Source organism: Echinococcus granulosus (genome assembly GCF_000524195.1).
Source record: "Echinococcus granulosus chromosome Unknown EG_S00045, whole genome shotgun sequence".
NCBI lineage: Eukaryota > Metazoa > Platyhelminthes > Cestoda > Cyclophyllidea > Taeniidae > Echinococcus > Echinococcus granulosus.
This window is the reverse complement of record NW_020170425.1, coordinates 475,039-502,171: the sequence shown is the minus strand read 5'-3', so window position 1 is coordinate 502,171 and position 27,133 is coordinate 475,039. Positions and strand designations below refer to the sequence as shown.

The following is a 27,133-nucleotide window of genomic DNA, read 5'->3' as shown; positions in this document are numbered from 1 at the left end:
TTAGGTTATAAGGCAGCCAGTTTAACGAAACCCGTAATTCTGTGCCTCTTGAATTTTCGATCGTGGTGTGAGGACGAATTCCGTACCTGAATTAGTCGACCTATGCCGATAGTAAGTACTAGAAGGCAGGCTTTGGTACTTGTTTTAGAATCCTGGCATTATCCCCATCGTATTCCACCACCTCTTGGTTTTAAACTGACTCTTACCTCTCTGGCTAGGTCGTGAGCTTCACTGGCTTTACGCAGCATTCCTCGAAGTCTATTTCCTGGGTTATTCGACTTTCAGGGTAGCCGAGAACAGATTTGAGCGGTGTGCGAACATTCACTCGTGACTTCTGTTCTAGAGCGATTTTGGAGCTCTTTTAGTCATTTTTTGAAGTTGGTATCGACGTTGAATGTTTGAAGGTTCACCGACAGGGCCAACAGCGTCTATACCTTGTCATTTCTGTAAATGGCTTCAGGCCTTAAGTCTTTTGATCGGAAGAGTTGATTGGAAGAGAACATTTTATACTGTGTGAGACACTATGGGAGTAAAAGTAGTCAAAATTTATGGGCATATGAATTTCATCACTCTTATTTGGGAGATGGTGTCGACGGAATCGCGAAATTAGTTGAACCGACCACCATGCAACCAAGAAGGTGTGGCAAATCAACCCTGTATTGGACTACAATTGTTAAACAGCTTGACAGTAAATTTGCTAAATTTAAATAGGTAGACGATTACCTTTCTGGCAGTCTATTAAGAATATTGTACACAAAATGAATGGCCGCGCAGAGGAAGAAAGCAATTCCAACTGTTCTTATTTTCATCTTCCCCTCTCTTCCAAAACCAAATACGCTGAAGCACGAACAGGCAAATTCTTATTCATGGTGAACAAAAATCTCAAAACTGAGCCCCTTTTTCTTTGAGGAGAACAAAGCTTACATGAAAAGTTTAAAAAGTAGGATTTGTCATCAGTATTGCACTGCAATACATTGCTTTGCTTGCGCTGGGTTGGGGGGAAGTGAAGGACAATAGAGAAAGGGGTTGGTCTGTAGGAATGCCAAATCTGCTGTGTCGCGTGTCAAGGATAGAGGGGATAAGGGAAAATATCAGCGGTAGGCTTGTATTTAATTCTAGCGTTGACGATGATGCTATCAAGAGAATGATGCATTGAGGCAAGGAGGAGGCTGTATGAAAGTGGGAAGCAGCGAAGTAATTTTTATTTATTTACCTACACTTCCAAAAGCCGCTCTAAGAATGGCACTGATTGTTCCACTGTCATGGCAAACGATAGCAAATTTTTTCACATTTGGCGTTAAATATAGTTATAAAATGAAATCACTTTGGAAACTCCTGTTACTCTCTTTGTTGCACACCATTTTCTTGCGATCGAATAAGTACTTCTTCCAAAACTGTCATCCCTTCAGCATCATCAGTGCTTTGTGTTTGTCGTAGTAACCTGGCAAAAAACAGTTGATGTTACTTGCAAGGAATTTGTTGGTAACGATATTTTGAAAAGTGGAACAGTCCTTTGTTGCTATTTTTGCTTTTTATGCCAGGTTGTATTCGGTTGATTACAAACGCTAAGAAAAGCCTGAAATACTAAAAGTTGGTGTCGGAAACACAAGCACACTCAAATTTAAATTCTCTTAATATGACCATAACATTCGAGAAGTGGATTATTCATTAATGGTGATACACAATTCTTCTAGCAAATTTGCACGAATCCGGATTTGACGCATTTTATTCGACTGACTGTACACGCCATAAAAATTGCCATCAACACCACCACCTAGGTTGCTATCAGATCAAAACCAACAAATTTGCATTTCCGACACGGGATGGTGATGTTAGCACTAGTACTGATGCCGTGATACGTCACACCTCCTCCTAGTACCTAATCATTTTATCCTGATTTTTGGGCAATGAAGAATCCGCAGTGCTCAACTAGGGAGTAATCAAGTGGTTCCTATGAGGGATCGAGGCAAAGACGTACGATACACCATTTTGGCCAGCAATCACTCATATCTGCCCGCTCTCTCATATCTTTCAGTTGTGGTACCCATGTTTTAAATGCGGAACTATCCAGCCTTCTGAGCTGATTCGTCTACCTCACTGGCAAAGATCCTTAGTATCGCTTATAAGTACGATTATAAGAGAAGAGCAAAACATAAAAGAAAACATTTTGAAGCATGGTACACATTGTTCTGCGTAAACAAAGGAGCAAAAACGGAAAAGCCCCAAATCAAAACTATTCCTCTACTTTACAATTGAACTCGAGTCGCCACTCTTCTATTTATAATGTACATAAAGTTAATTTATTCGGACATATGCATTATACAAATGCAAAATCTTAGAAATTCTAGGATATTTTTTGTTTTCTTGGGAAAAACCATCTCTTTTGTGCTATTGGTGCTCAGGTGACAATTAGGCAATTCAATTTTACCAAATAAGACAACTGATTTGGTATACTTTTCGTTTTGTAAATTAGATTTTCTCAAAAATTCCTTCACTTCTTTTTATGTATTAAGAAAATGTTCTCAGGAAGATATTTACTCTGATGTGTCCACTTTGACGGTCCGATATCTTGAGTGTTGACAGATGTAAGCTCCGTTTCTCACCAAACATACTTACCTTGGATTGACACAATAGTTTTTAATGTTCGAAGGTATTCAGCTTTTATTATTTTGATAGACTAGCTCAAAAAATAGTTGAATTCAAATGGGGAAATTCCGAGGATTAAGGGAGCTAATTTGCAATAATTTTAGACCAGCATTTGAAGGGATGAAAAATATCCACCAGGACAAGCATATTTTAAAGCCCTAAAAGGTTCCAATTGTTAATCACTCTCAGTGCAATAATTTCTTGCTGGAGCGGTTTTGTTCAAACATTCTATTGCAGCAAAATTGCAAGCAATTTCGAGTTATCCTGAAATTATTGGCAATCGTACATGGGTCTGTCCTTGGATCCACGGCACTGACAGATCATACTAACATACTGGACACGAAAAAATGCCGTAGATTAATTAATTTGTTAATGAGGCGGTACTGAGCCACATGATCGTCGAAGCCAAGCACACTATAGTTGCGATCAGTGAAATCAACTTTGTAGGCAATATCTCTAACGAGAAGAAGTGACTTCCAGACACGTGTGGTTGTCGCGAAACCCATCAGTCCAGCTCAGTATCATTTGTATTTTAATTCATCAAATTAAATTACCTGAGAGGTTTGGATGTAAAGTAAATACTGTATCATCATTCAGCAGCATGTGCTTTTTATTGTCTTGTCTTCCGCTCTCCAAATCTCAAAATAAACCATTATGAATTTTAAATAACCATCTTACTTTGTCTTGGCATTTCAACAACAAATGAGAACACACATTTGAAATAGAGGCTAAAATTGATCCCCAAATTTATCGTATACCTTTCTTGCCCATTCATAGATCAAGCTATAAATACTTAGTTTTCAAATGATTCTCAATCTTTGTAATACCGTCTTTCTAATATTCATTCGAGACTCTATCCAAAATTACTATGATAAAGTTTTTCTAATACATCTTTAGCATTCTGGTTAGGACCATGGTAGTCCATAGGTGTATCAACAACAAGTGAATGTAAAAATGCGACACTCACTGCTATGATTTACTGTTAAACCCGTTTCTTCCCCAGTTAAGAGAGGGAGAGGAACTGCAAAGACGTTTCGTCATGCAGATTTTGACCTACATAAACAAGATACTAAAGGACCAGGCAAAAAACTGATAGAATCATCGACTGACACGGGAAGATTTCATATACTTGATTTTGAATGGCCGACAAACTGTTCTCGCAGTATGTATTTGTCCACTAACTGATTTCAAAGCTTTTACTTAAAAATGTTAGTAGACATACAAAGGTTGTAAATATTTAAACTTTATCAGTTAGTCAACAAGACGGCCAAAGGAAAATACAATTCAAAAACTAATGATTTTAGCACCAGATATTTTGTAGAAAATGGATTAAGTTCACCAAATCAAAAATGTATAACCTGAGGCACGTTTGAGAGTCACTACTTAAAACGATCAAAAGGTAGTCTATATAGCCATGCATTACTAGGTTCTTTGGCCAAGCCCAAACTAAGTGGTTAAAAAAGTTTTTGGAAGTATTTAAAGATACCTATATTTGCAATGACACCAACAATTGGATCACAGTTCCTTAGGGCCAAGACCAGTTGCACCTTTAAATCACAATTATTTCTTTTCACGCATACTTTCGATCGAAATCAACCGACTTCCACTCTTTGTACCTTTTTTACTTTTCGAATTCGTAGCATTAGAGAAATCAAGTGAAAAAGTCGGCAAAGAAGTCGGGTCTCGGAAACTAACCATTTTAATTCTTTAATCATGACTTATAGGAAAAAGTGCATTTTCCTTTGGACTCTCTTGACATACTACCCCATTGATCCCTTAACAAACGCAACCCCTTGAATTTCCGCCCTATTTTCCTACTTTAATAATCGCAAATAGAACTCCGTTAATGAAAGATTTGTTTCAAATTAGAAAACTTCGAATGGAACTTATAAAAGTAACTAATTTACTGGAGTGCCTATTAAGTTGTTTGTGGATGTGTGGGAAGTAAGGGGCAAGTGCCAGCCCCACCTACGCACCTTAGCAAAAAGGATCCACAAATTTGCCAGCCTGAAGGTTAAGACAGTTAAAGGACAGGCAACCAGGACTGCTATTTTCGTAGTCTTGAGATAATAAACACGTCTATTAATTAGGTGGCCTAGTCACACAAAACAATGTGTGAACGAGGGGCGTTTACCTCTCCGCTCTCTGACTCACGCAACACTTTCGAGTAAGAAGTACTGAAGGAAGCGTTCCATCATAGACCGTCCTTCTTCTGCTTTTCCTTCATTGTTGCCAACATTATTGTGCACCAATCACTACCATAATCCGCTGTTTTATGTTCCACATAAACGTGAATACATTCAGCAACTGTGTTCAGCCAGTGGCACAGCTTCAACGATTAGTGAGGGAAGCCAATATTCCTTTGTGTGGGTAATGGACATCTTCATTGAGCAAGCCTCTGGCTGTCCGTAATGATGCTTTACCATCTGCTTGAGTTAAAAACACACTTCTGGATGCCATGTATGGTATGTGGCCTTTAACTAACTCTCGGTGGTGTTATAATTCTGTCCTTAAGCCAGGATTCTGTCGCTGACACAAAACTCAGGATGTAAAATTGCTATATCACTCAAAGGCACATACGATTTTAACAATAATCGAGTTTATGGAAGCCATTCTCGATGTGGTTTTAGCGTTGTTAACTTCCAAGTATGCCGCAATTCTTGGATCCACTAAAATTTTAATATGTTGATGGTGCAAAGAGTTAAGAGGCTAAGAAAATGGTTTCACTCGTCTGTATTCTGAATGTAAACATTTCCATTGTAGAGCTTTTGATCTTGATGACAAGGTAATTAGCTGGGCTTTGTGTGCGTTTATACAACCTGACGTCAATTTAAATGACATTAGATTATTAACATTCAATCTCATGTTGATCGACACAGCCCAAATTATGGTCTTATGTAGTCGTAATTTGGCCTTTTTTAAGTATAAAAGGGTCAAGGTTTTTTAGCCTACAAAGAAATTTTAATTCTCACCTAGGGCATACTACTGCTTTTGGAAACAGACTAGTGGCATAGAAGTTACCGTAATAAAGTGCTGCAATGTTCTAAAAATGCCTACCAATAGACACCTGTCGACATGTTGATTGAAAGCACCTCTGTTGTTTACACGTTCTTCGAACTGCAGTGGCAAGTGCTTGAACTTACGATACTCAACTAAGCCGCATAAGTTTCTAACCCAGGCATCGGACTCAATAAAATGTGGTCCTGTTAATGGATTGACTGACTTAGGTTTTTGGAACTGTGGTTCATAACAGACAGAGAGCCACCTGTAGGTGTTATATACACCTTGACAATAAAATAGATGAAGGCTACATATTATAAGCTGACTCTATAAGTCGTGGTCTAACGAAGTTTATTATAAGACCCTAATCAAGGCACCGCTTAGAAAGACATATCATCTATGCCTTTCAAAAGGTATATCAAACTAGAGTAATAGTAAGCACATATGGGATTTACTCAATTGTGAAATCCCCCTGAGGTGAGCTACTGCAACCAGAAGTTCACCTGTGTCGATGCATGCAGTGACGATACTAGAGATAAAGGGGAACTAAACAGCTGCCGCTACCATCTATCACTCTGCCGAACTGGAAGTGAAGGTAGAATAAACAGACCGAGACTCGCAGAAATATGCGAAATCCCAACAACCGACGAATCCGTTTAAAGCTGAAATAAAAACAGCTGTCGGAGTGACTTTGCGAAGAAACCGCAAGGCAATGATGGCGCGGGAGACAAATGGCCTGAGTCCGTGCCCGTGACTCGTCAGCTGGCGTCGTTAGTGCGCGATTCCAAAACACTTGTCTACCGCCATGGTAACAATGCCTAGGAAATGGTGTAGAAGGTGGTGATATTTAGCCTCCAAAAGTCATGACTCAGTGTAGTGATGATTTGGCAGAAAGGGTGAATTTGAGAGTGGGAGACTGAGGTGTGAATCAGACAGGAAAATTTGTGCACATTATCTTCGCCCCGAAACAATTAAATGACTATAATTTGTTCTACTTTTGAAGGTGTTTTAAGTATCTATGGCTGGCTCAAGCAGTGCACCTACAATCCTCATCAAAAATTTCCCTTCTAATAGCGCGGACTGTTAGTAGCAATTTTTGACAGGGGACAAAGGCTATATTTGTACGTTATTATCTATTTTAATGACTATTTGGCATCACGAATAGGTTTAAAATAAACGCTTTCGCAATACTATAATTTTTACCGATTTATCTACCTTAACCACGCTTACGGAGTAGTGGAACTATGCTGCCTCTAATTTAAAAACTAACAACAATGATCTTGGTTAGGGCACTGAAATCCACGTATACAAGGAGTGGGTGTTTGAGCTTCCGAATTTGAATTTGCATTTAAATAAATTTTATCAATATCACTTAGGCAGCAAAATTTACCTCCCTCATTAATGCTATTCACTCTTCAGGCATTTACCACAACAATGGTTTGAAATCGCTTCTCATGCCGATGGATAAATTACGTTTCTACAAGTCAGCCTTTATTTTGAAAGATACTTATCTTGAGAAATTAGACTAAATTTGACGACCTAAATGACTTGCTTTCAAAAAAATTGGTAGAAAAACAACCCTGGGCCAACCTAGGGCTTACCACAATTGTCAAAGCTATAAAGACGTAAAGATTTTAAAGCAAAAAATAGTTGTTTTTTAGTTTAAGCAGGCAAAAAGGTGTGTTATTTCATGTTTTCCAAATTCATATAGGAAGTGAGTGTGATGCACGAGATGCCTTTATTGCACTTAATGTATCACGATGTGGACTAAGAAAATGCTTTAAACGCATTTCACATTAAGTCGTGCTAATCAATCAAACCTTCTCATCGAGACGACAATTCAAATCTGATTAAACTTTAACCTGTTCGTTGCTTAACCATCGACTTTGGTAAAGGGCCACTTTGTGTCATAGCCATTGTGCGTTTGCTGGCCTTTAGGCCATGACACTAGCTCCAACCACTGCTGTACGTTGAATATATATTCTAAGGCTACTGGAATAGCCCAGAGGCCAGGCCACCCGGTGAAGGCACAATACCAAGTTAACAAAGTGTCCCTTTGCCAAAGCCGAGAGTTGAACAAAAAAGCATTACAAAACACCTTGGAACTGTAAAAATAGATATTTCAAACCTCCTCTCTGGTTATAACAAATCCCGTTAAGGTAATGCTGAAGCTTGGCTCTGCTTAAACCGAGACAGCTTTAGGATATTCAAATACATGAATAGTGAATAATCCACACATCATATAAAAGCTAAAACGACCTTAATTTTCAATTGTCAGTTTTTTAAAATAAACTCAAAATCAATTTACCATTTTAGTTGATTTGAAATTAAGCAGACGAATTCTTAAAGCGGTTTATTTAAAGACAACACAATTTTTGTAATTTACGCCATTTTATATTTTCACTAGAAGTTTTATGCTATTTTTCTGCAAAATTTGGCTTATTGATAACTCGTAGTGTTTCTAGATACACTAACAACAAGTTTCTCCATGTGCTCCGAAAAACGTAAAATGGGAATTCCATTTACGCCAAGCAGTCAAGCCCCGGAGGACTTGCGCTTGAGCGGGGTCATCTATTCGCACACTCTTCAGACTGACAGGGCTCTAAAAGCAGGATCTATGTTATTTTTTCCATCCTTGACGCTGCATGAAGCTACTTTTTCTACGTAAGATAATCGTCCACAGTCTTGTGAAAAACCTCTTGTTGGTGTGGAACGATGGTTGAAATACGATAACTCCAGTTTTTCGCATAGCGCACATAACTGATAATGCAGAATTAATACCATTCACGGAGGTTCATTTACCTTCCCTTGGTATTAACATTGAATTAATGGACTTAGTCGTTTGTGGATTTGATCTAAGTTTAACAACCCTTTAGTATTCAAACACAGCAACCCAACTGGAGAAAACACTTCTAGCAGAAATGGCCATAAGTGCCAAACACCAAAGAGACTGAAGGTCCTTTGACTCTGGCATTTATGGAAATGCCACAACGGTGTCTCACTGGTAAATGTGTGGGTGCGTGTTACGTCATGTTAGTTGCTATTCCGATAAAAGTGTTTGTTTACTTATGAGCCCAATCGGTTTGTGGGAATTATTAAATGTTCACTTAAAACTTGCTTAGTTTGGTTTTGCTAAATTGTTATACAGAATTGACGGTAGGACGTAAGTGGTAATTAACAGTGTGAATTGCTGCAGCTCGTGCCTTAGTGGGAAGGTTTAAAGAAAATTCACTCTCCAGCCTTACCACGAATTCGACTTACGTAAAGAAAGGAGGGCTTTGGGACCTCATCTTAAATCTTTTCACCTTTCTAGATAACAGAAGGGGAAAACCACTTTTAGCTGCCTAAAATGGGTTTATGACTTATAATCTGCCCACACCAAATTACAATCAGACTAATATCTAAAACAGTTTGATTACGTAAAATCACATAAGTTTTTATGTTAAAAGAATGCGGTAAAGTTAAAGCTTTTTGTAGGTACTTTTTTTTGGTTAAGGTCACAAAATATTTGTTTTGAGAGAACTGGTAGACGATTCCTTCAAAAGTCGGTGTTACAGGCATAGTAAATATATATTTCAGCAGACTGGATTCAGAATTGGAAGGGTTTAGGGAGAAAACTCGTCCGTAAAACAGCCATTGTAGAGCAGTGGTTTCATCACATCTTCATTGAATCATAGTACTAATCCGCAAAAAGTGCGTCCTAAACCGTCATGTACATTTCTATCTTTACAGCCACACTTTGCCTACAGCCATGCTCATGGCTGATACGAGATGTATAGATGTCTTCTATCAACAGTTCTGCATGCCTCCCTCTTTTCAGCTAAGAGAGTAAAGCATAATTCAATTGGAAGGTATCCAACTAAGTCTACTGTAATGATCTGCACTACAATTGATGTACAAATGAGTGAAAATATGTGCGTGATTTATTTGGTGGGAATACACTTAAAGGAGAGTGTGACTTTAGGGTTGCTAACTTCAAACAGGCCATTTTAGGACCAAAAAGAGTCCAAGGTCTATTATAAATATTCAGATGAGCTGAACTTATGCTAGCATAACTAATTAGAATAACTGATTTCCCCTTAAGTTGCAAGTACTCAAAATGGCTCTGTTGGCATTGGTTTTCTAGCTGCGAAGAATCTTATCAATGTCAGGCAACACTTACTAAATCGAGGAACGCTTCCTTTTTTGACTAAGTGTTTCGTTTATGCCTTAAACGTTATTAGGCTAAAAGGCTGCTTATTTTTTTTAAGGCGTCATTGAGTAGAGCTTTAAGAATTCGCTTCGGCGAGTCCAAATGTCACTTAAGAATATCATTTGAATGCTTCACTTTGTTTCCGTGGAGCGCATCATTAAAAACCATTTTGTTTGTGTGCAATGCTAGAGAATATTACTTTCGCAACAAATAAAATCAACAAATTTTGGAAGCTTAGGATTTTTTTTTAAAGCAGCTGCTTGGATTACTGAGCTTGCTAAAAGAATAGAAGTTTAATCACTCTGACTCCGCAAAAAAATCGGACTAATCTGAAGGTGCTTCAGAAGTGGGAAAAAACATATTTACGACACTGAAGACTACTGAAAAAAAGCTTATTTTTGCCACACAAAAGCAAGCTTATCGATGTATCTAGGAAATCGGTTATTTGATTGCCTATGCATGATGGCAATAGAAATTTTAGGAGTTGAGTATTTCTTCCCATCTTATCAATATTGTATTATGTAGGCCGTGTAATATTAAATAATTTGTTGAAGATAGAATGAAAATTTTTAAAGATTTTTACTATTCATTCACAAACCTTAAATTCACCTGCATCTGCAAGCATTGTTTCAAACCACGATAAAAGCTTCGAGATAGTCTTGAACAACATCTTGACTCGTGCAATTTGGCAATCTGACATGCTGCTGTTGGGTGGAATCGCATTCTCCCTTGTTTGGAAAGTAAACACAAATTCGTTTCAATGTTCAATCACTTGTACATAATATGTATTTTAAACAAAATGCCCATGTCAAAATACATAAGAATGCTAATCACGAGTGCAAAATGGCTACCGTTTAAGATGCAAATGAGAGTTTTCAGTGGTGTCTTGAGTGATGAATAAATTAATTAAGTTTCCACAATGCATTTCCGACTTTCTAAAGAGAATTGTTGGTCATTTAATGATGACTTTGTAGAGAATTAATTGTCTTTCTGTTCACCTCTCACTTGGGTAGGTAGGTAAATTCCAGTTAGTTGTGAGCAAAATGTTATTAATTTATTTTAACACAAGATTGGCATGTAAACAAATATTTGTTATAAAATTTAATGTAATGACCACTCGACTGTCATTTCAATAATTTGCCCTCAACATTTTTGGAAGGATACACAGCAGCCAAACTTAGCTTTCTACAATGCCTCGTAACCTGTGCCAATCGTAGGAAGGATGATGAGCTGATTATTCTAATAACAATTTGGAAGTAAAGTTTTTAAAAGAATTCAACTGGCATTTTGGGCGACTTTCAAGAAGATGAATTTTATGTCTTCTTTAAGCTAAAGTCTAGCAGTCGTTGTTCGGGCATTTGTGCTCAGTACCCCAAATACTTGTTTAGCGAAGGCCCACTTTTCAAGGCTTATAAACGGCCCCATCTTTCGTTCAATCTATGGTGTTTCGCATTTATCACATGGACGTGCATTTAACTGGGTTAAAATAAACAATTTGCGCTGACGAAATAAAAAGTTTCAAACGCACCACATCCTATCATAAGCGTGCGTCGATGCCTGCTCGAGCATTGTAATTATGCCAAACATTCACCAAGCAGTGGGCTACCACACCTAATTCGGAGAGGTGGCGCTCCTTCCCCCAATTTAGCCGCTTCTCCTGGGCTAAGTAGGTGTTAAGCAAATTAGAGATGAAGGTACTGTTAATGGCACAGAAATCATTTTAAGTTTTTATGTCTGAGTGGCCGTTAGTTTTGAATGGTTCAGTTCAAGTTTTAAACATTACGTTATGGTCCAGGTAGCGATATCCAACGACAATACGGGCCAAAATGTAGAATCTACCAAACAAATCCATTCTTCTAACTTTGGTTTCACCTTTCAAATTTGTGATTTGATTCACCCAGATACTTTACATACTTTTATACTTAATAAAGAATTTATTAAAACGAGTGATTTAATTAAACATAGGAAGAGAATATGTTTCGCAGCTAGGCAAAATGATTTAGCAAATTAAAGTTTCCACAATTGAGCTGAAATTAGCTTATAGCAAGGTGTCTGATTCTGTAGTTTTCATCAAATTTTACGGGTGTATTTGCTTTTATGAGAGTAATTTTTCCTTTTTCGATCCTCAATATCCGGCGTTCTTTTTTCAAAATACTATTTATTTAATGTAAACAGGTACGGCTTTGAAAGGTAACAACTCTACGGCGAAACCTGTTTAAGATAAAATCATGGGTGTTTAATTTACACTGGAATAGGTACTTTGTGCATTTCCTTAGCAATATTTATAATCTCCTTTGTACAATGAAGCGTTTAGTGTTGATGCCTCATTTGCATAAAGTTAAAGCAAAATAAACCTTATTGAAGGCCACAAAAACCTCTGAAATCTAATTTTTCGGTAGTGCGTGAGGTGAATTGAATCACAATGATGGGGTAGAGGAAAGCGGAGTTGAGAGTTTCTAAATCTGTTATTTTTCGGTTGGTTACTATCACTTAGCATTGATTAAAGCGTGCATTTTTTGATTGAAACAGTTGTGTAAATAATTGAGTAACTAGGTAAGTCAATCCAATCTCCACTAGACTGTCCAGTCCTACCCTAAGTCAAATAACATTAATCTTCTGAATCATTGAGTACTTTTACAGCTAATGTAGAAACTCATTTCTGTGCAGTAAGGTATCAGCCTGAAGCCTGATGCAAGTGTTTGTTCATAAGTTACGAAGTTGACAAGTAAAATGGTTGTTTTTGTAAGCCCGTTTCAAGTGAATACTTATTTTCTGTTCAAATAAAGCAAAACCAGAAAGTAAATTAGATTTACAGGTCAAGTGTTTGTTTATCTTTGCCTTGCAAGAGATCTCCGGGGTGTTCTGCCCTAGACTTAGAAAATCGCTCTCAGAACTCATGCTTAGAATTTTGTCCTCATTAGGGAAATTTGCCATGTCATTACTTGTTACTAAACATTAATTACTAGTTTTGCAACATATTTATGCCTGGTGATTCCAAATTCTACTTGTGTTATACGTGCATTTACTAATGTGTATTTGTTAGGAGCACTATTCTATAGCAGCAAATTTATTTTCAACATGAAAGTCCGCCTATTCATTTTATTCACATTTAATGACTTTAGTCTAGGTGTTCACTTGGTGAACAGTTTAGATGTTAAATACGAGTTTGCCTGCCGTGGAGATATACTTAAGCTTATTTTTACTAAGTGGCTCTTATTATTAAGAGACCTACCCTTCTAAATTTTTAGGTAGCGATAGGTGTACACGAAGCAGCCAAAAACAGCAAGAATGAGATTTGGCAAAAATAGGGGTTCTCTCGGTCATACCCTTTAGAGGAAGCCACTACTGTCTTGAGGATCGCTTCTCTATCAAGAAATGTAGACTAATGTTTATCCCCTTTTCGAAGAGCATCACACAAGAGATTTGATATTCCTGTTTAATTCTTAACATTTCGACATTATCCCCCTCCTTCATCACGCTGGTCATATCTGTAAGAGTTGTCCTACTTAAATTTGATAAAACTGGCGAAAAACAATCCTGATCTAATGGCAAATTTTCGTAGCCAATTCGAACAAAAATGGCTGTACTTCTTAGCATTAACTGTTACAATTAAGGCAAGGTATCCTTATATGAGTGTTTCATTTTGTGACATTAAGTGGCCAAGTTTATTTGAATGTCACTTCGAGTCCACGCTGACATTCTGATACATCCCCAGAAAACAAAAGTCACAGGCGTTTGTGCAGCCTTCAGATCACCAGTCGGATGGGCTGACTAATGGTTAAACTTCTAAAGTTGACATTTAAATCTAATAGCATGATTCCAGCAAGTTAGGGCTTATGGCTGTGTCTAAGCCAGTATAGCTAATGTAAGACAAAGCGTCAAAATTAGAACGCTTTATCAAAGTTAAAATTGTTGTAGTTCTATTAGTTTTAATGGTATATAGGGTAAGTTTTATCTGCTTCAAAGTTCCGCTCGGCTTTCAAATTAACGCGCTTGCATAAAACGGGATGATTTATGCTGTGCCATTAATGATTTGGGTCTCCTTATTTCATCGTGGCCAATCCCTACCTCCTGAGTCAGTTCCAATGGTGAGAGACAAAAAACATTTTCACAGCTGTAAAAAATTGTGACTGTTAAAAGTCATTTTCCACCTTTACGAACCACCGAAGCGGAGGTAGTAGCTTTTCAGGAAGATTTTTTTGTTAATAAAAAGTGGAATATGCAGTTGCGACTATTATTATTAAGAATTTTCCAATTTTACGCCCACGGCTTTATTTACGGTGGTGAGACCTTTAAAACTTACTGTATGAAATATATTTTATTTCCTTAGCAAGGGAATTGTCTACGCATAAGTGTATACAAATCTTAAGCAGACATTTCAACGCATTTTAACAAATATAACCAAAAATGACTTTACCTTGTAATGGCAGTTGAAAACAAATAGCTTGCAATTTTAGGGACTCAAAATGTACATAAATTTTTTGTCAAAGGATGCCTACATACAGTGGCTGCTTTAGTACCTATATTAATGTAAATTAATGTTTGCAAATGGTCCCACAACTCTCGTAGGACACGAAACGAAACCCAACTTGAAATAGCAGTTAAGATTTTTCGCTCTTTAGAGCCATTGTTAAATTGTTGTGATTTTAATGTCAGCTTTTTATTCGAAAATCATCTTAATTCTAATTTTTCCGTGGTGCTAACGAGATGTTAGGGGTGGAGTGTAAATGTGAGCTGAACACTGGAACACTAATTTTGTTCTACCAGGTCAATTCTCCCGTTACCAAAACTGTTGAGCATTTCTTTGATTTAAAACTAATAGCTTTTTAATAGCTATCCGACAGCTCTGCTTTTTCAGGCACTCGTCATGTCTAATCAGCCAAATTCTACCCCATTCATAGTGACCCTTCAAAAGTATGCGTTCCCTTAGCTTACTCGGGGAATATACAAACATTTATCGATGGCCACCAAATAAATTTGTTAGTGAATAATCATGTGATACCACGACTCTCTACAGTATAACAGGCACTAAAACCTCTAACCGCAAATTAATACAGATCCACATTTTTAAACAAGTAGCATAAAATCATAAATCATTTGTGATTTTATGGGAGTAACTTAAATTTATATCCTCTTCAGTTATCAGTATCACCTGCTAAAACTGCTGTGTTCAATGTCTGAAGACATTTTCGCTCACATCTCCGAGACGACTCGCATTAATCTTGGTCGTGCATTTAACAAATTCAAGCCATGTTCTCCACCCCATTATCTCTTTCCCAATAATCCTCTCACGGTAGAATAGATCCATCGTTCACAAAAGTAATAAATTGCTTCTTGTCAAGGAAGAACCTCTATTTTAATTATGAACGCAAATTCGAAATTTTGAATTAGATGGTTTTGTAATATGAGATTCCTTAAAGGATTAGATTGACTTTAGCATTCATTAGGAAAGAAACAAATTTACAAAGTATAACTACCCAGTGCCCTTTATAAAGGTTTTCTCTGTAAAATTCTCTTGTTACTAATTAAATCAAAAATGTTATTCCTCAGTCGCTAATTTGATCTACTTTATTTCTGTTGTATAATTAAGACCATCAATTGCTCATGATTAGGGAGTTGGAAAGTTCTATATCCTAATAAAAATGCAAATCACATAGGAATGCAGATTCACCCATGCGGCTTGGAGTTGCGTCCATTAATACAACTAAAACCTGACCAAGTAAAAATGCGACCGATCACTTAGGCATGGGCATTTTTTTTCAAGTTACGTCTAATTATAGCATATACATATTCACCTGAATCAGAAAATGACTCAAAAGATTACTTGGCAAAATGCTTCATATAAATTAGATAACCTCCCTGTCATTTGTACAGATTTCTGGCTCCTTGTACTTGTTTTCTTAAATTTCTCATTCCGGTGGCCTCGGGGGACTAAAAGTTGGCCTCTCTTTGTTTCATTATTTCTTTGTCGATCACTGGCAGCAAGAATTTCCCATTCTTCTTTCTCAGCGAGAGTTGCAAGCCCTTTGCGTTTCTATTTGAGGGCAAAATTGGGCGCAAAATATGCACACACGTAAAGAAGCCATACATTTGCTCAGGATGATGAATTTTTCACTTAAATCTCAAGCAACCAAAAAATTAGTTTATACATAGCTGGAGCAATATATTTTTCACTGTTTCTTGTCTTCACTTTTGTTGCTTGAAGCAATTTTGGTTATGATATTAAACTCCTTTCGAAGTTTAATCCCGCTAAGGAAGGGTTATTGAAATTATTTTTACCACTGAATGCTGGTATAGCTCTAGGCGTGGAAGGAGTTGCCAAATTGATATTATTTTCTCTGAAACTTCGATCCCACTTAAATGATACATCAGTACTCGGATAATGCTAAAAAAGTTTTCATTAGACCCAAATAATTCCATATCATAAACCTCTTTCTTTGAAAATAGATCAAGTTTTAGTCTTTATTTTAACTTGAACTGCTAGTGGAATGAGGAGATCTGTTTAAGATAAATTACCTGAAAAGAGTGTGGGTGGCTTTCAAAAGTATCCTCACATTTTTTTATGGAAAACTGTTAAGATAGGTGAAGTTTTAATCCACTATGGCTTCCTGATCTATATAACTAGTTCTGCTTAAGGAACCATTCATTTTTCCAGTTTCCTATGAATTGTCACTTTGGGATGATGACAGTTGTCAAAATTTTTTAGCTACAAGGTGTGTTGGAGACAACAATTTATCTTTGTCGGACTGTTTACACAATATGGAACTGAAGCTATTTGTTAAATAATGGTCAAAATAGATTCACTAAGCTCACCTAAGCTCAACTACAGCTAGGAGCATGAAAAGAAGGCTCTATCAAAGTTTCCTGAAAAAAAAAGAGGTAACGACTTTGTAGAAAATATCGCCCTGCACATATATGCAAACAATTTCAGCATGAAACGGATTCAGTCTACTGTTTTGAAGTATTTTCAAGCAGTAATTGAATACACGACCCAACTAATCCACCACATGATGTAAAACCTTTTTATCGCGTTAATAAGGCCATCACTTAACTGTGATGGGATAAATGAAGGTTAAACTATTCAGTCGAATTAATCGACTTTTACAAAAAATAACCGTCACAGTTGTACAAAGCGATGAAGTGCGGACAGTTTATTTAAGGAAAGAGCAAATGATATTCTTATGCATAAACATCGATAAAACTTCAGGTCCAAGTGGATTGCAGTGATTTACTAGACTGGGTTTGTTTGAGGTGTGCGACGGTGGGCGGGGGCTAAGGTACAATTAGTTGACATTTTCTATGGAAGCGCGACATCCTTGTGACACAACATGTTCCTTTCCTGACCGCTAGAAGAGCCCCAACAATCTCTATTTTCTTTTGTGCATTCTGTACGGTTATAACTTGTAGCTCCTCAGCTTTATATTCCCATTTTCTTTTTACGTATGCCACAGCTCACTATCTTTATATCCAAGGTCGATTTTTTAAACATCACGAGGATACACTACCTAAATAAGGTGACAGTTTTGGTCCACGTTATTATTAGAAGAAATACATTAAATATAACTTCATAGTAACAGCACTTTTGGTCAATTCAGTCCGTAGGTGCTTACGCCAGTCACTGACAATTGGCGTGTTTCAGCAAAATCTATTCCTATCATAACTATCGTTGGCTTTAACTTGATAATATTTTTTCGTCTACAGAATTACCCTATCATGCTATTTGTAATAATCGAAAATGGTTTTACGAACCCTGCAAAATGACCGTAAAGACTTTCTTACGCGGAAAATAAACCTGCTGAATGGTGTTAAAAGTGGGATCTTAAAATCTAATTTTCCACTATATTTAAGCATTTGTGCGCAATATTTATGCTGCAGGTACGTGGATTTAGTAGCTGGCTTAGGAAATAGTAAAACAATGTAAACAAAGAAAAACTTTAAAACCGTAGTACTGGTGATTTAAAAACACAAAAACGGTAAATTGAAGATCTCTCCTGGACAACCTTGGTCGCTTTCCTCCAGGAAAGAAGAGCCAGAATATGCTTTACCGTGCCTAGAGGTCAACAGTGGTGCTGCAGGCATTAATTTAACGACAATACTTTTGCATTGACTCATGGGTGGATTATTTAAAAATAAATGTGACAGCACTGCCAGTCATTGCACTGAACAGCTCGTTGAGAAAATCTCACACTATAGTACTTTGCAAACGATATGGTTAACGCTCGCTCAAGCGCAATGCAATGAAATGGAATTACTTTACATAAACTCCGATCTTCCTTTGATTTCTTTTCGATAATTGTGCCATTTCGTCTACGCATCAAACACGATAATACGTCTTAATTGTCGTTTCGGACGTCACTAACTCCTATTATCTAAGCCAATGCCTTCCCTTCTACCAGGTGGAATAATGTAACACAAAAATTTATGACCATCTTTAGGACATAATATGAACTATTTATGACCTACCTAATGCTTACATCAGACAGGGTAAACAAAAACATGGTCAGCCAGTCACTTAAAACTCAAAGCGATTACTGAATCCAGTTTTAAGATATTGATCAAAGGACTGTCAAAAAAGTCTCCGGTCTGAAGACAATGGGATAAAAATTTGCACGACCCTGATAGTGTGTCTACTGAACACGACATACGACATTTTGGCCGGGTGAACCATAAGGGCTGGAAAAGGGCACTCGCGATTGGGAGCGCACACCGGTGCACTGGGAGACGTGACAAGCGGTGCAGCTTCACATGCAGTCCCCTGTCGTCACCCCAGACGAAGACTTTAAAGCCGGGCCGCCCCACTGCTGTGTAGCCGTTGGTAATGTCTGCAACAGAAGCTGGAAAGCCAAATTTCACAGCCATCCATCGTGCATTTAGCATGATCATTGCAGTGACTGTCATTGCTAAGGCTTGGAATCTGCAGTACTGGCGTTTGAATGCCATAATTGTGAGCACAGTATCGTAGGTATATTCACACCTAAATGTAAGCCAGAATTGCGATAAGTTCTGCAATTATTTCTCATGTATATCAAGGTATATGTGCGAATCATTCATTCACTATACGAATACTTTAAAAAGAATGCAATAAATTATGCGAATAAAATAATTTAGTTTAAAGTGATAATACAACTCTGATTGGTAAATCAGTTGAAAAGTAATATGGTCTTTCGACATGAGCATTATCATCAAACCACGCATTTAGATCCTCTGCCTAAATCTCATATCTTTCAATAAAATTTTCTCGTGTAGGGCTTCATATGTGAACCGTTTTCAAATACATAAATGTTTTCTGTATTGGTTTTTCTGGGATCTACCGAACTGAGGTGATAATATAATTGGAGGTAACTTTGCAATCGTCGTCATTTAAAATCACGGAAGCACAATTGTTGATTACTGCAGCTACCTTTATGCGTTTTAAATTGTGGGGTCCATTTGGGGGTTTCAATCCGTATTAGAGCTAACAGAATGTCATCTCCACTAATGGGGGACTTGCTTGCACCTTTACAAAGACGGACCATTCTTAGTTTCCGACCTATTCAAGGAGAGTAACCCCTTGAATTACGCATAAAGAATAAGTGTGTTGAGATGAATAATTCTGTGTGCTATGAATGACACCAAATTTAATATCTAGGCCATCTTTCAAGACTTCCCATCCTCCAGATACGAGACTTTGCAATTAAACTAATGTGGTATTCATTAATTGCTTATTTGATTGATGGAGAAGTGGCAAAAGACCTTCTCATCAAAGCATTTGCACAACCTAAATAGAGTTTTCATGATGTGGATATTGTGCTTCATAGGAAATATTGCCAAAGGTTTACCTAAGCGGAGCAACTATTACTGGCTCCTGAAACCACATATTCAAAGTGTAAAATAGTATTTGTAAAGTGATGCATATCCAGTGTTAACTTTCTAATACGGCCCATCTCTGCGCACGATTCCGTTGCATACGGCATGCAAATTAATTATTGTTGAAATTTACAGGCCCCTATATAACAACTTGAAAAGTTTACGCTCTGGTACAAATCGCTCTTCTAATGTTTACGGCGTATGCTCTGCTACCCTGAAGGTCGGGATAGGGGTCGCGGCAGCATCTCTTTTTTCGTTATTCATAACTAACCTTAAAAGCATGTCAAGGCGACATTTTTAACGCCTCTGAATTGGCTGTCAGGTGCATTGGATAAGTTAAGCGTTGATAATACACCGATTAAACCTGTCACACCTGGCACATCATTCAGTAAAATGGGAAAACGGAGTTGAGTTCGTGGTTTTTTAAGCAAAAAAAGGGAGAAAAACAACTCACTGTGTTTTAATCTGCTTATCATCTACTTGTTTTTAAAAAATTTCTGCAGTATTTCAGGTTTTTTTTAAAAAGTTACATTAAATTTTCACCCTAATAAATCGGTAATTATTACAAAAAGCTATCCTACCCAGCTTTAATTGTGTTCTTATGCTGTTAAATTTATTGCTCACTTGATCAGAATGTGGAGTAGACCTACTTTGGGCGTTAATTTTGTGACTCGATAGCAAAAAAACATTTCTTGTAAGTTTTAGCTTCTCAAGTGTAAAATGTACTGTAATTGGGTAAAGGTGGCTCAATAAAATAAACGTTGCGATCGCCCTCCAATTATTCAAGCCAATTATAACTTCGTTGCTCAAATATCTTGGCATCTTACAATAAAATGGGCTTGAATGAAGTGAGACATCTCCAGTAGTTAAAATTTTGAATTAAGTATTTTCAGTAGATGCGGTTTACCACTTTTTTCATCCTTTAATTAATGCCCTGAATTACGTATTTTCTCCTTCTCTGCAGACCAGAAGATACTTTAAGGATATGTTGTCAAAATATATTTGCTTGATGTTAAAAAGGACTCTGTTAGCGATTCAACCATACTGTGATCAAGACTGACTGCAAATTGTGTCAAGGCGATTTGTTCAATTAATCATTCTACAATTCTTGTAAGCAAAATTGCAGACAGGTAAGAATCGTAATCAGTCTTTGGTCGCTTTATCATGTAGTTTTTGTTGCATTAAACCACGCCTGGAGGCATTTTTGCCAGGCGTGGACTGGGCGGGCGTTTACACCTATTATGGCTTTATATGAGATGGGCATATTTTAAGAAATTCCATATTAGACTAATGGAGAAGTCAGTAAATGTGGTAGAAGCCGAGTGTTTTCTAGCAGGCAAAGCATAAGTCTAGCTCGAGGATTCTACGGGTCCTGGTTTAAGTTAAGTAATATGGCAAAAATGATGTCCTCATAAGCTCTACGATAATCCTTTGAGTAAGTTACTTAGACTCAAAGCACTTTTTGAGTGATATTACATTTACGTCGTTACATACGATGTGAAGTTAATAATAATGTCATTGATTGAAATGCTGAAGCCTAGCAACTGGATATCACCAGGACCAGATTTTGGGAGCAGGAGACAGGAGGATGTGCATGAAAATGTGGGTGTGCCATGAAGAGAACTGTAAATCACAGTAGTTCTCAGTTGGATTAAGTCGAGTAAAACTAAATAAACTTCCTAGTAAGTTGAGTTAATAGCTGAAAAAGCGCCAGCTTAGCCAATCAGTTCCATTTTAATTGATGAATATACTTTATATAGGGAATGATCTGTTAGGTTCAAGTGTATACGACTATCATACCGCTAAAAGGGCTCTCAGTTACTCGGTTTAAAAATAGTTTTAAGTTCTAATATGGTAATTACTCGCATGCTGGAGGAGACACCTAAATGCTTTGTTCTAATGAACAAACATTACTTGATGATTTTCACAAATGATTAAGCGAAATGCTTTGTAGAACAGAAACCACGAATCAACCATATTACACTAGGGTAGGATTGTATGCTTTTTGTTCGCAGTTGGCTTTAAACGATAGTTTTGTGGTGCAAGGTCTATCCTAGTAAAGCTGAATCTCACATGCCATACCACAATGAAGATTTTGTCATTGAAGAAATCAAGATCCTTTACCAGTGATAAAAGTATTAGAATGCATGAATTCAATCAATCTTTACTTTCTCATCTCTCATATGGCTAAATTACCCATTAAAGCAACTAATTTTTTTTAAATTAATTTTGTTTTCTTGTGATAAAGGAAGCGGTAATTTCTCATTCCAAAAAGACCAGTGGATAATAATATTGCTGTTTCTTATTAAGCGAGGTTGCCACCATCTCCCAAGGGAAGCATGGCTGACTACGCCGAATGAATTCGTTTTGCATTCCAAAAACCCTGAAGCGATCGGTGAATTGCATCCTCACTGGAAGCGCATAAGGGCGGTGGATTTGGCAATATGCTATAGAAGTTCAGCAATTATAGAAGTATAAAAGCCTAAAGTTTCTTTGAGATCGGTGTCGGATTCGCATGCGATCAATTTGAGTCAATCTTTTGGATAGATGGAGATGCATTTGGATGCCATTGCAGAAGTGAAATCACTGAAGCTCTTCCTTTGCAAAGCACTGAGAGCCATATTAGCACATCTGTAGAATGGGACAGTTTTGGAGTAAAGTCACTCTCCATCCTGCTTTTTAGAGGGAAAAGATCATGAATTAGCAAATAAATCGTGAGTTTAATAGATTAGGAGCTTGGTACTATGTCCAAATTTTTTGAGCTTAAGCTGAAACCTACCAAGCTAAATGTAATCGAAGTTGTTTATATAAATATAATTGTCAATGCAATGCAATTGTCAAGCGGTCAGAAACAGGATCTGATTAATTTCGGGATTGGTCGCGCCTTGTATGTTTTAAGCTCATGTGTCGCACACCTTTTTTCGAATACTCTGTGCTCCCTGTTCACCAATTACATTATCTTATTTCGTAGGTGGAGTCTATTTAAATGTAATCTTGAAATCAAGGGCCAATTTTCATGCACCGCGAATGTTAGTAAGGAATTGAAAAATTATAAGATTTCATTTATCTTAATCAAGCCATAGTATATTTTGCACAGATCTAATAGAGTACTTGGAAGTATTTATTGAAAGCGATTGCAGCTTGTGGAGAGTCAATTTCAGTTAACCGAAATAAAGGTGATTTTGATGTTTTTTTTTTTTAATCTCAATCTTTATCAGCTATGTCTAATTGCACACGTTCGAACAAGGAAATACAAATGTGATTTTTAAAACTTTGCGTGATTTAGGAGTGAATTCGTCAGTCTAATTTGGCGAGAATAGTATTCGGGAATGTGAGATTTTACTCTTAAAATCGGTCATCTGTTAAGGTGTAGCCATGGTGATTAAGATTTCGCATAACGTTAGGTAAAAGGCGCTCAAACAAAGCAGTTCTACTGGAGCATTGGGGGGGGGCTCGCATAAATAATTCTGAGCCGCACGTACTTCCATTAATCACTATCCATCCATCGAACACCGTACCACCTGAACCTATAAACATCAATACGTGTTTTAAGGGTGCGCACACACATGCGTACAAAAACAGTTTGAGGGTAGATTGTACAATAGTTAACAGACGTGACTGGCAAAGTGGATGAATGCATACAAAGTCAAACCAACTTTACGTCACCATCATTCTGAAGAAAATCTTTAACTTTTTGAGAATAGGAAAAAAATTGTTCTGGTCTTAAAATTAACTTGGTAGCGGGAAACAAAAAGCAATATGAATAATGCCGAAAGGAATCAATTAGGCTTTTAAAATGGTGTTATAATCAGATCAGATTGATGAATTTCAGCTTACAGCTGGACCTCATTTAGCAATTAACCAAAAAATGAACATTGCTGAAACGACAACTAAAGTTCCAGTTGAGGCTCCTTTAGAAAAGCGCATGCAACGCGCTAAATTTGAATTCATCCAGTGCCTTTTAGATGCGTTTAAGCCCTGCTTTGAAAATACAAAATGAGTTTTTCCATCACCAAATACTAAACAGTCTTCATTTTTATTGTCCAGTAGTTCTCCTCTGGGTTTTCGTACTAACTCACGGTTTTCTAACAAATGTAACTTTCATCCTATTTCCTGGCTGGGCAGGAATTTACCTTGCTTACCTGGTCCGTATATCCAATAGCCAAAGTGTGACCCTCAGTACCAATCAAAAAATGTGAAACCAATTTAGGTGCAAAGCCCATCACTCACTACCAACGAGGAAATCGTGTGCGACGCGCTTAGGTGAAAGTTTGTATACCCTAGTCAGTTGCTTGGCCGAGCTTTTGTTCTGAGCCCCAGTTCTAGTGTGTGTAGGTTAGAGGCCACATCGATAAGCTCACATGCATTCCTTGATGTTTGTGTATGTGCGCCGATGCGTCATGGGGAGAAGGCTTAAGAGATGAAAAATCCTCTTTATGCAGAGTTTGCACTCCACTTCTCCATCATCTGGGACCGCACAGTCTTGTGGTAGTGGCAGGGGTGGTTTTTGTGTCCTCCCGCTCATCCTAGCCCTGGGCGCAGGCGTAGCTACCTCTGTTGCAGCCAGCGGGCTGCGCTGTGACTCACAAGGTCCGCAAGGGTGGATACGAAGGCACTACGTCTCTTAGTCAGTTATAGCTTCAGGCGCACGCGCGTTCATGCGCGGTTGCACGTGTGCATGCAACAGCTGCTTGGTTTACGTCCTTGTCCCCTCATTAGAGTAACAGAGTGCCCTTCTCCCGGTCTCCCGTTTCCCCTCCATCCTCACCCACTTTCTCTGCCTATCCCGGTGAAGAAGGGTCGGTTTGTATACAGTTGGTCATTGTGGGCTTTTTTAAGTTATCTGAGAGGAAAATACGCTTACCATGCCCACAACTGTCTTGTCAGCCTCCTCTCTGGGATGGGGACATGAGTCTACTGTAGTTACCGCCTCAAGAGGCAAATCTTGAAGTGTTTTGCTGATGCTACCATTCACCGACCTGGCAATTGCTCAAGCATGCATTAATGCATGCTCAATAAAAATAATTCTCTCCGTTATGACCCAACAGAAATGCATACGAGTATGCCATTATGTGTGCCAATTTACTTACAAAAAATGTTTTACGAAATCAAGCGAATAATGGACAGCATTCCAAATTACTCCAAACAAAGGTCGTATAAGCCAAAATAATGAAATACCTGTGAAGTATTCCCATCGAAAAATCGTAGAGACTTTAAATGGATGTAGGTTGGAAGGTTTAAGTGAAACAAAAGTGGTAGAGCTTCGGCCATCACGTCGTTTGTCTTGACGATCGGGAGTATTTACATCCCCTTCTCCACAAGATGCTGGAGTTATTCATCAGCCGGCCTATGGTAACCGTGTCTTCCCACATTCTGCAGATTTATTTGCATGGATATTGCTATCTGGTTAATCAACACCGTCTTGAAGCACGTATGCCTTAAGTAACAGCCCTGACTTTGAAGTGGCTCGAGTGAATAAATTAGTCAGTTAACACCAAACACACGTACATGACTTAGTACCCAGAAGCCTACTCCCACTTTCCTTCAGACTCGTAATCTAGAATAATTTTTTCATTAAGGTAAATGCTGAAGTTTTATGCCGTTTGATTTAAGAGTACACTTTCATTCATCATTGGTCTAATTCCATGCTTCTGCTGCGCCCAGAGGAGATTCATACAGCAGATGGTGGTGACACTAATGTGGTTTTCCAGTATTGTTACAGTAATCTGTGTGTTGGATATATATGGAGCACAACTGCCACTTAAATGCTTGTTATGCTGGCGATTCTTTACTGTCAGCAAAAATGCCATATTTTATTATTATAGTTATCAAGTTAAATAAAATTTGAAGGTCACAATACACCGGTCTCCTACTTTCCACCTGTTACCAACTTATGAACAGCGCTTTTAGTGCACAAGGAAAAGAATCCGGGGTTTGAATAAATAATAGCAATATAAAAAACATTTGGACATTTTGAAAATTTAAGACGCTAGTTGATAAATTATTCACATTAATTGTCCACTTTGGTGAAATAACTTATCAATTTTTGGAGCTTATAGCTATAAAGCCACTGATATGGATGTAAAAACCCTCAAGTTTTAAAGGGGGTTTAGAAAAATTCTATTATATATATTAAATGCCCAATTATATTGCGAACGTATTTCTGTTTTGTAGTTGCTATTAGGTTTAAAGAATGTTCTTTTGGGTTCATGGTCTATTTTGATTGCTTAAGATCACCACACACAAGCAGAAAGATCGTAGGAATGTCGCATGGCTGGACAAATGTTAAGTGCTAAAATAATCGGTTATGGAACACATATATGAGGATGTGATTATTTCCTATACTATTAATGCGAGCTATGCATTGCTGAAGCCATTGTCAATTACATTTTTCTATTTTAAGCAATAGTAGCTCCATATCACAAGATAACACTGAAGTTAAATATTAACCATATGTGTTATCTATTGGGCCACTTTATCACTTGTTATGAATGAGCAGAGAGAGTGGTGGAGATTTACTATCGCACTGCCACATACTTGCCTAGTGAATGAAAAATACACATAATCCCCATACTTAAGGTGAAGTTACCAGAGAACGAGAAGCACAGCACGAAAACACGAACCCCAACACTAGACAGCTGCAGGACTCTGTCGGTTTTCATTAGCTCCTCCCCTTACGTTAAAGTAGTTAAAAAAAGAAGAAAAAGTGGGGAAACTTACAAAGTAGAAATATAAGCAAATGACATGAAAATTTGTCATCAGATGTATCTAATTTGTATTCTTGTGGTCTCGGATAATCATAGAATTTACACCGCCCTTAGTCTAAGCATTTTAATCTGTAGATATTCCGAATTTGCATTTAACACTTAAGTTTTCAAAATCGGAGGTGCTTCTGAGAGACCGACTATTTTTCAATGACTACAAGCGTTTTACCTTAAGCAGACTCATCAAATTTGGAAACCTAGGCTGGGACGTAATTTATCTGACCACCTTGATGCACGAAAGAATGTTGGCAAACCTCCACAGCACGTACGATCTTTGAACAATCATCTGGCATTTGGAGCTATTCCCATTAGTGAATTGGGTTTTAGTCAATGGAGATGAAATATTCTGTTCCTATTTTAAACTTACTCAAAAAATATTACAATTTAGACCATTTTTGGCTTTAAAATGCGCTTTTTTATTTTAACTAAACTTAAAATATCAGATTAGTAAGTAGAAACTCTCAAAAGAATTGTTTTGATTTACCGCTATCATATCAGATCTTCAACTTTTCACTTGTGAAAAGTGGTGTCAGTCACCAGAGGAACAAATCCTTAGTCACTTTATTTTTGAAAATCAATTTTATCCAAAAAATTTAAATACATTCCTCATTCCCCAAAAAATTAGTAAAGTGACCCAGTCTCAATTCCAAGCCTTCCAAAGGTTTCTTGGGAATAGAATACCAGG

At 37.5% G+C, this 27,133-nt stretch overlaps 3 protein-coding genes across 3 annotated transcripts; 1 reads left to right on the top strand and 2 right to left on the bottom strand. All coding sequences in view use genetic code 11, as the record gives it.

Annotated features, from left to right (window-relative positions):
- Positions 1-214: 214 nt before the first annotated feature.
- Positions 215-3,152, bottom strand: EGR_05770 (hypothetical protein; the record flags this gene model as incomplete). Its single annotated transcript, XM_024495019.1, has 2 exons — positions 215-339; positions 2,981-3,152. 2 exons carry the CDS (start codon positions 3,150-3,152, stop codon positions 215-217), a joined length of 297 nt encoding a protein of 98 aa, XP_024350612.1.
- An 11,064-nt stretch (positions 3,153-14,216) lies between these two features.
- On the bottom strand, positions 14,217-21,661 carry EGR_05769 (hypothetical protein; the record flags this gene model as incomplete). The annotated part of the gene is made up of 11 exons (XM_024495018.1): positions 14,217-14,255; positions 14,342-14,494; positions 15,271-15,359; positions 16,118-16,223; positions 16,355-16,408; positions 17,618-17,786; positions 18,091-18,145; positions 18,199-18,267; positions 20,058-20,160; positions 20,228-20,506; positions 21,599-21,661. 11 exons carry the CDS (start codon positions 21,659-21,661, stop codon positions 14,217-14,219), a joined length of 1,179 nt encoding a protein of 392 aa, XP_024350611.1.
- Positions 21,662-24,120: 2,459 nt separating this feature from the next.
- Positions 24,121-26,349, top strand: EGR_05768 (hypothetical protein; the record flags this gene model as incomplete). Its single annotated transcript, XM_024495017.1, has 2 exons — positions 24,121-24,274; positions 26,264-26,349. The coding sequence occupies 2 exons, from the start codon at positions 24,121-24,123 to the stop codon at positions 26,347-26,349; spliced, it is 240 nt and encodes a 79-aa protein (XP_024350610.1).
- Positions 26,350-27,133: the final 784 nt, after the last annotated feature.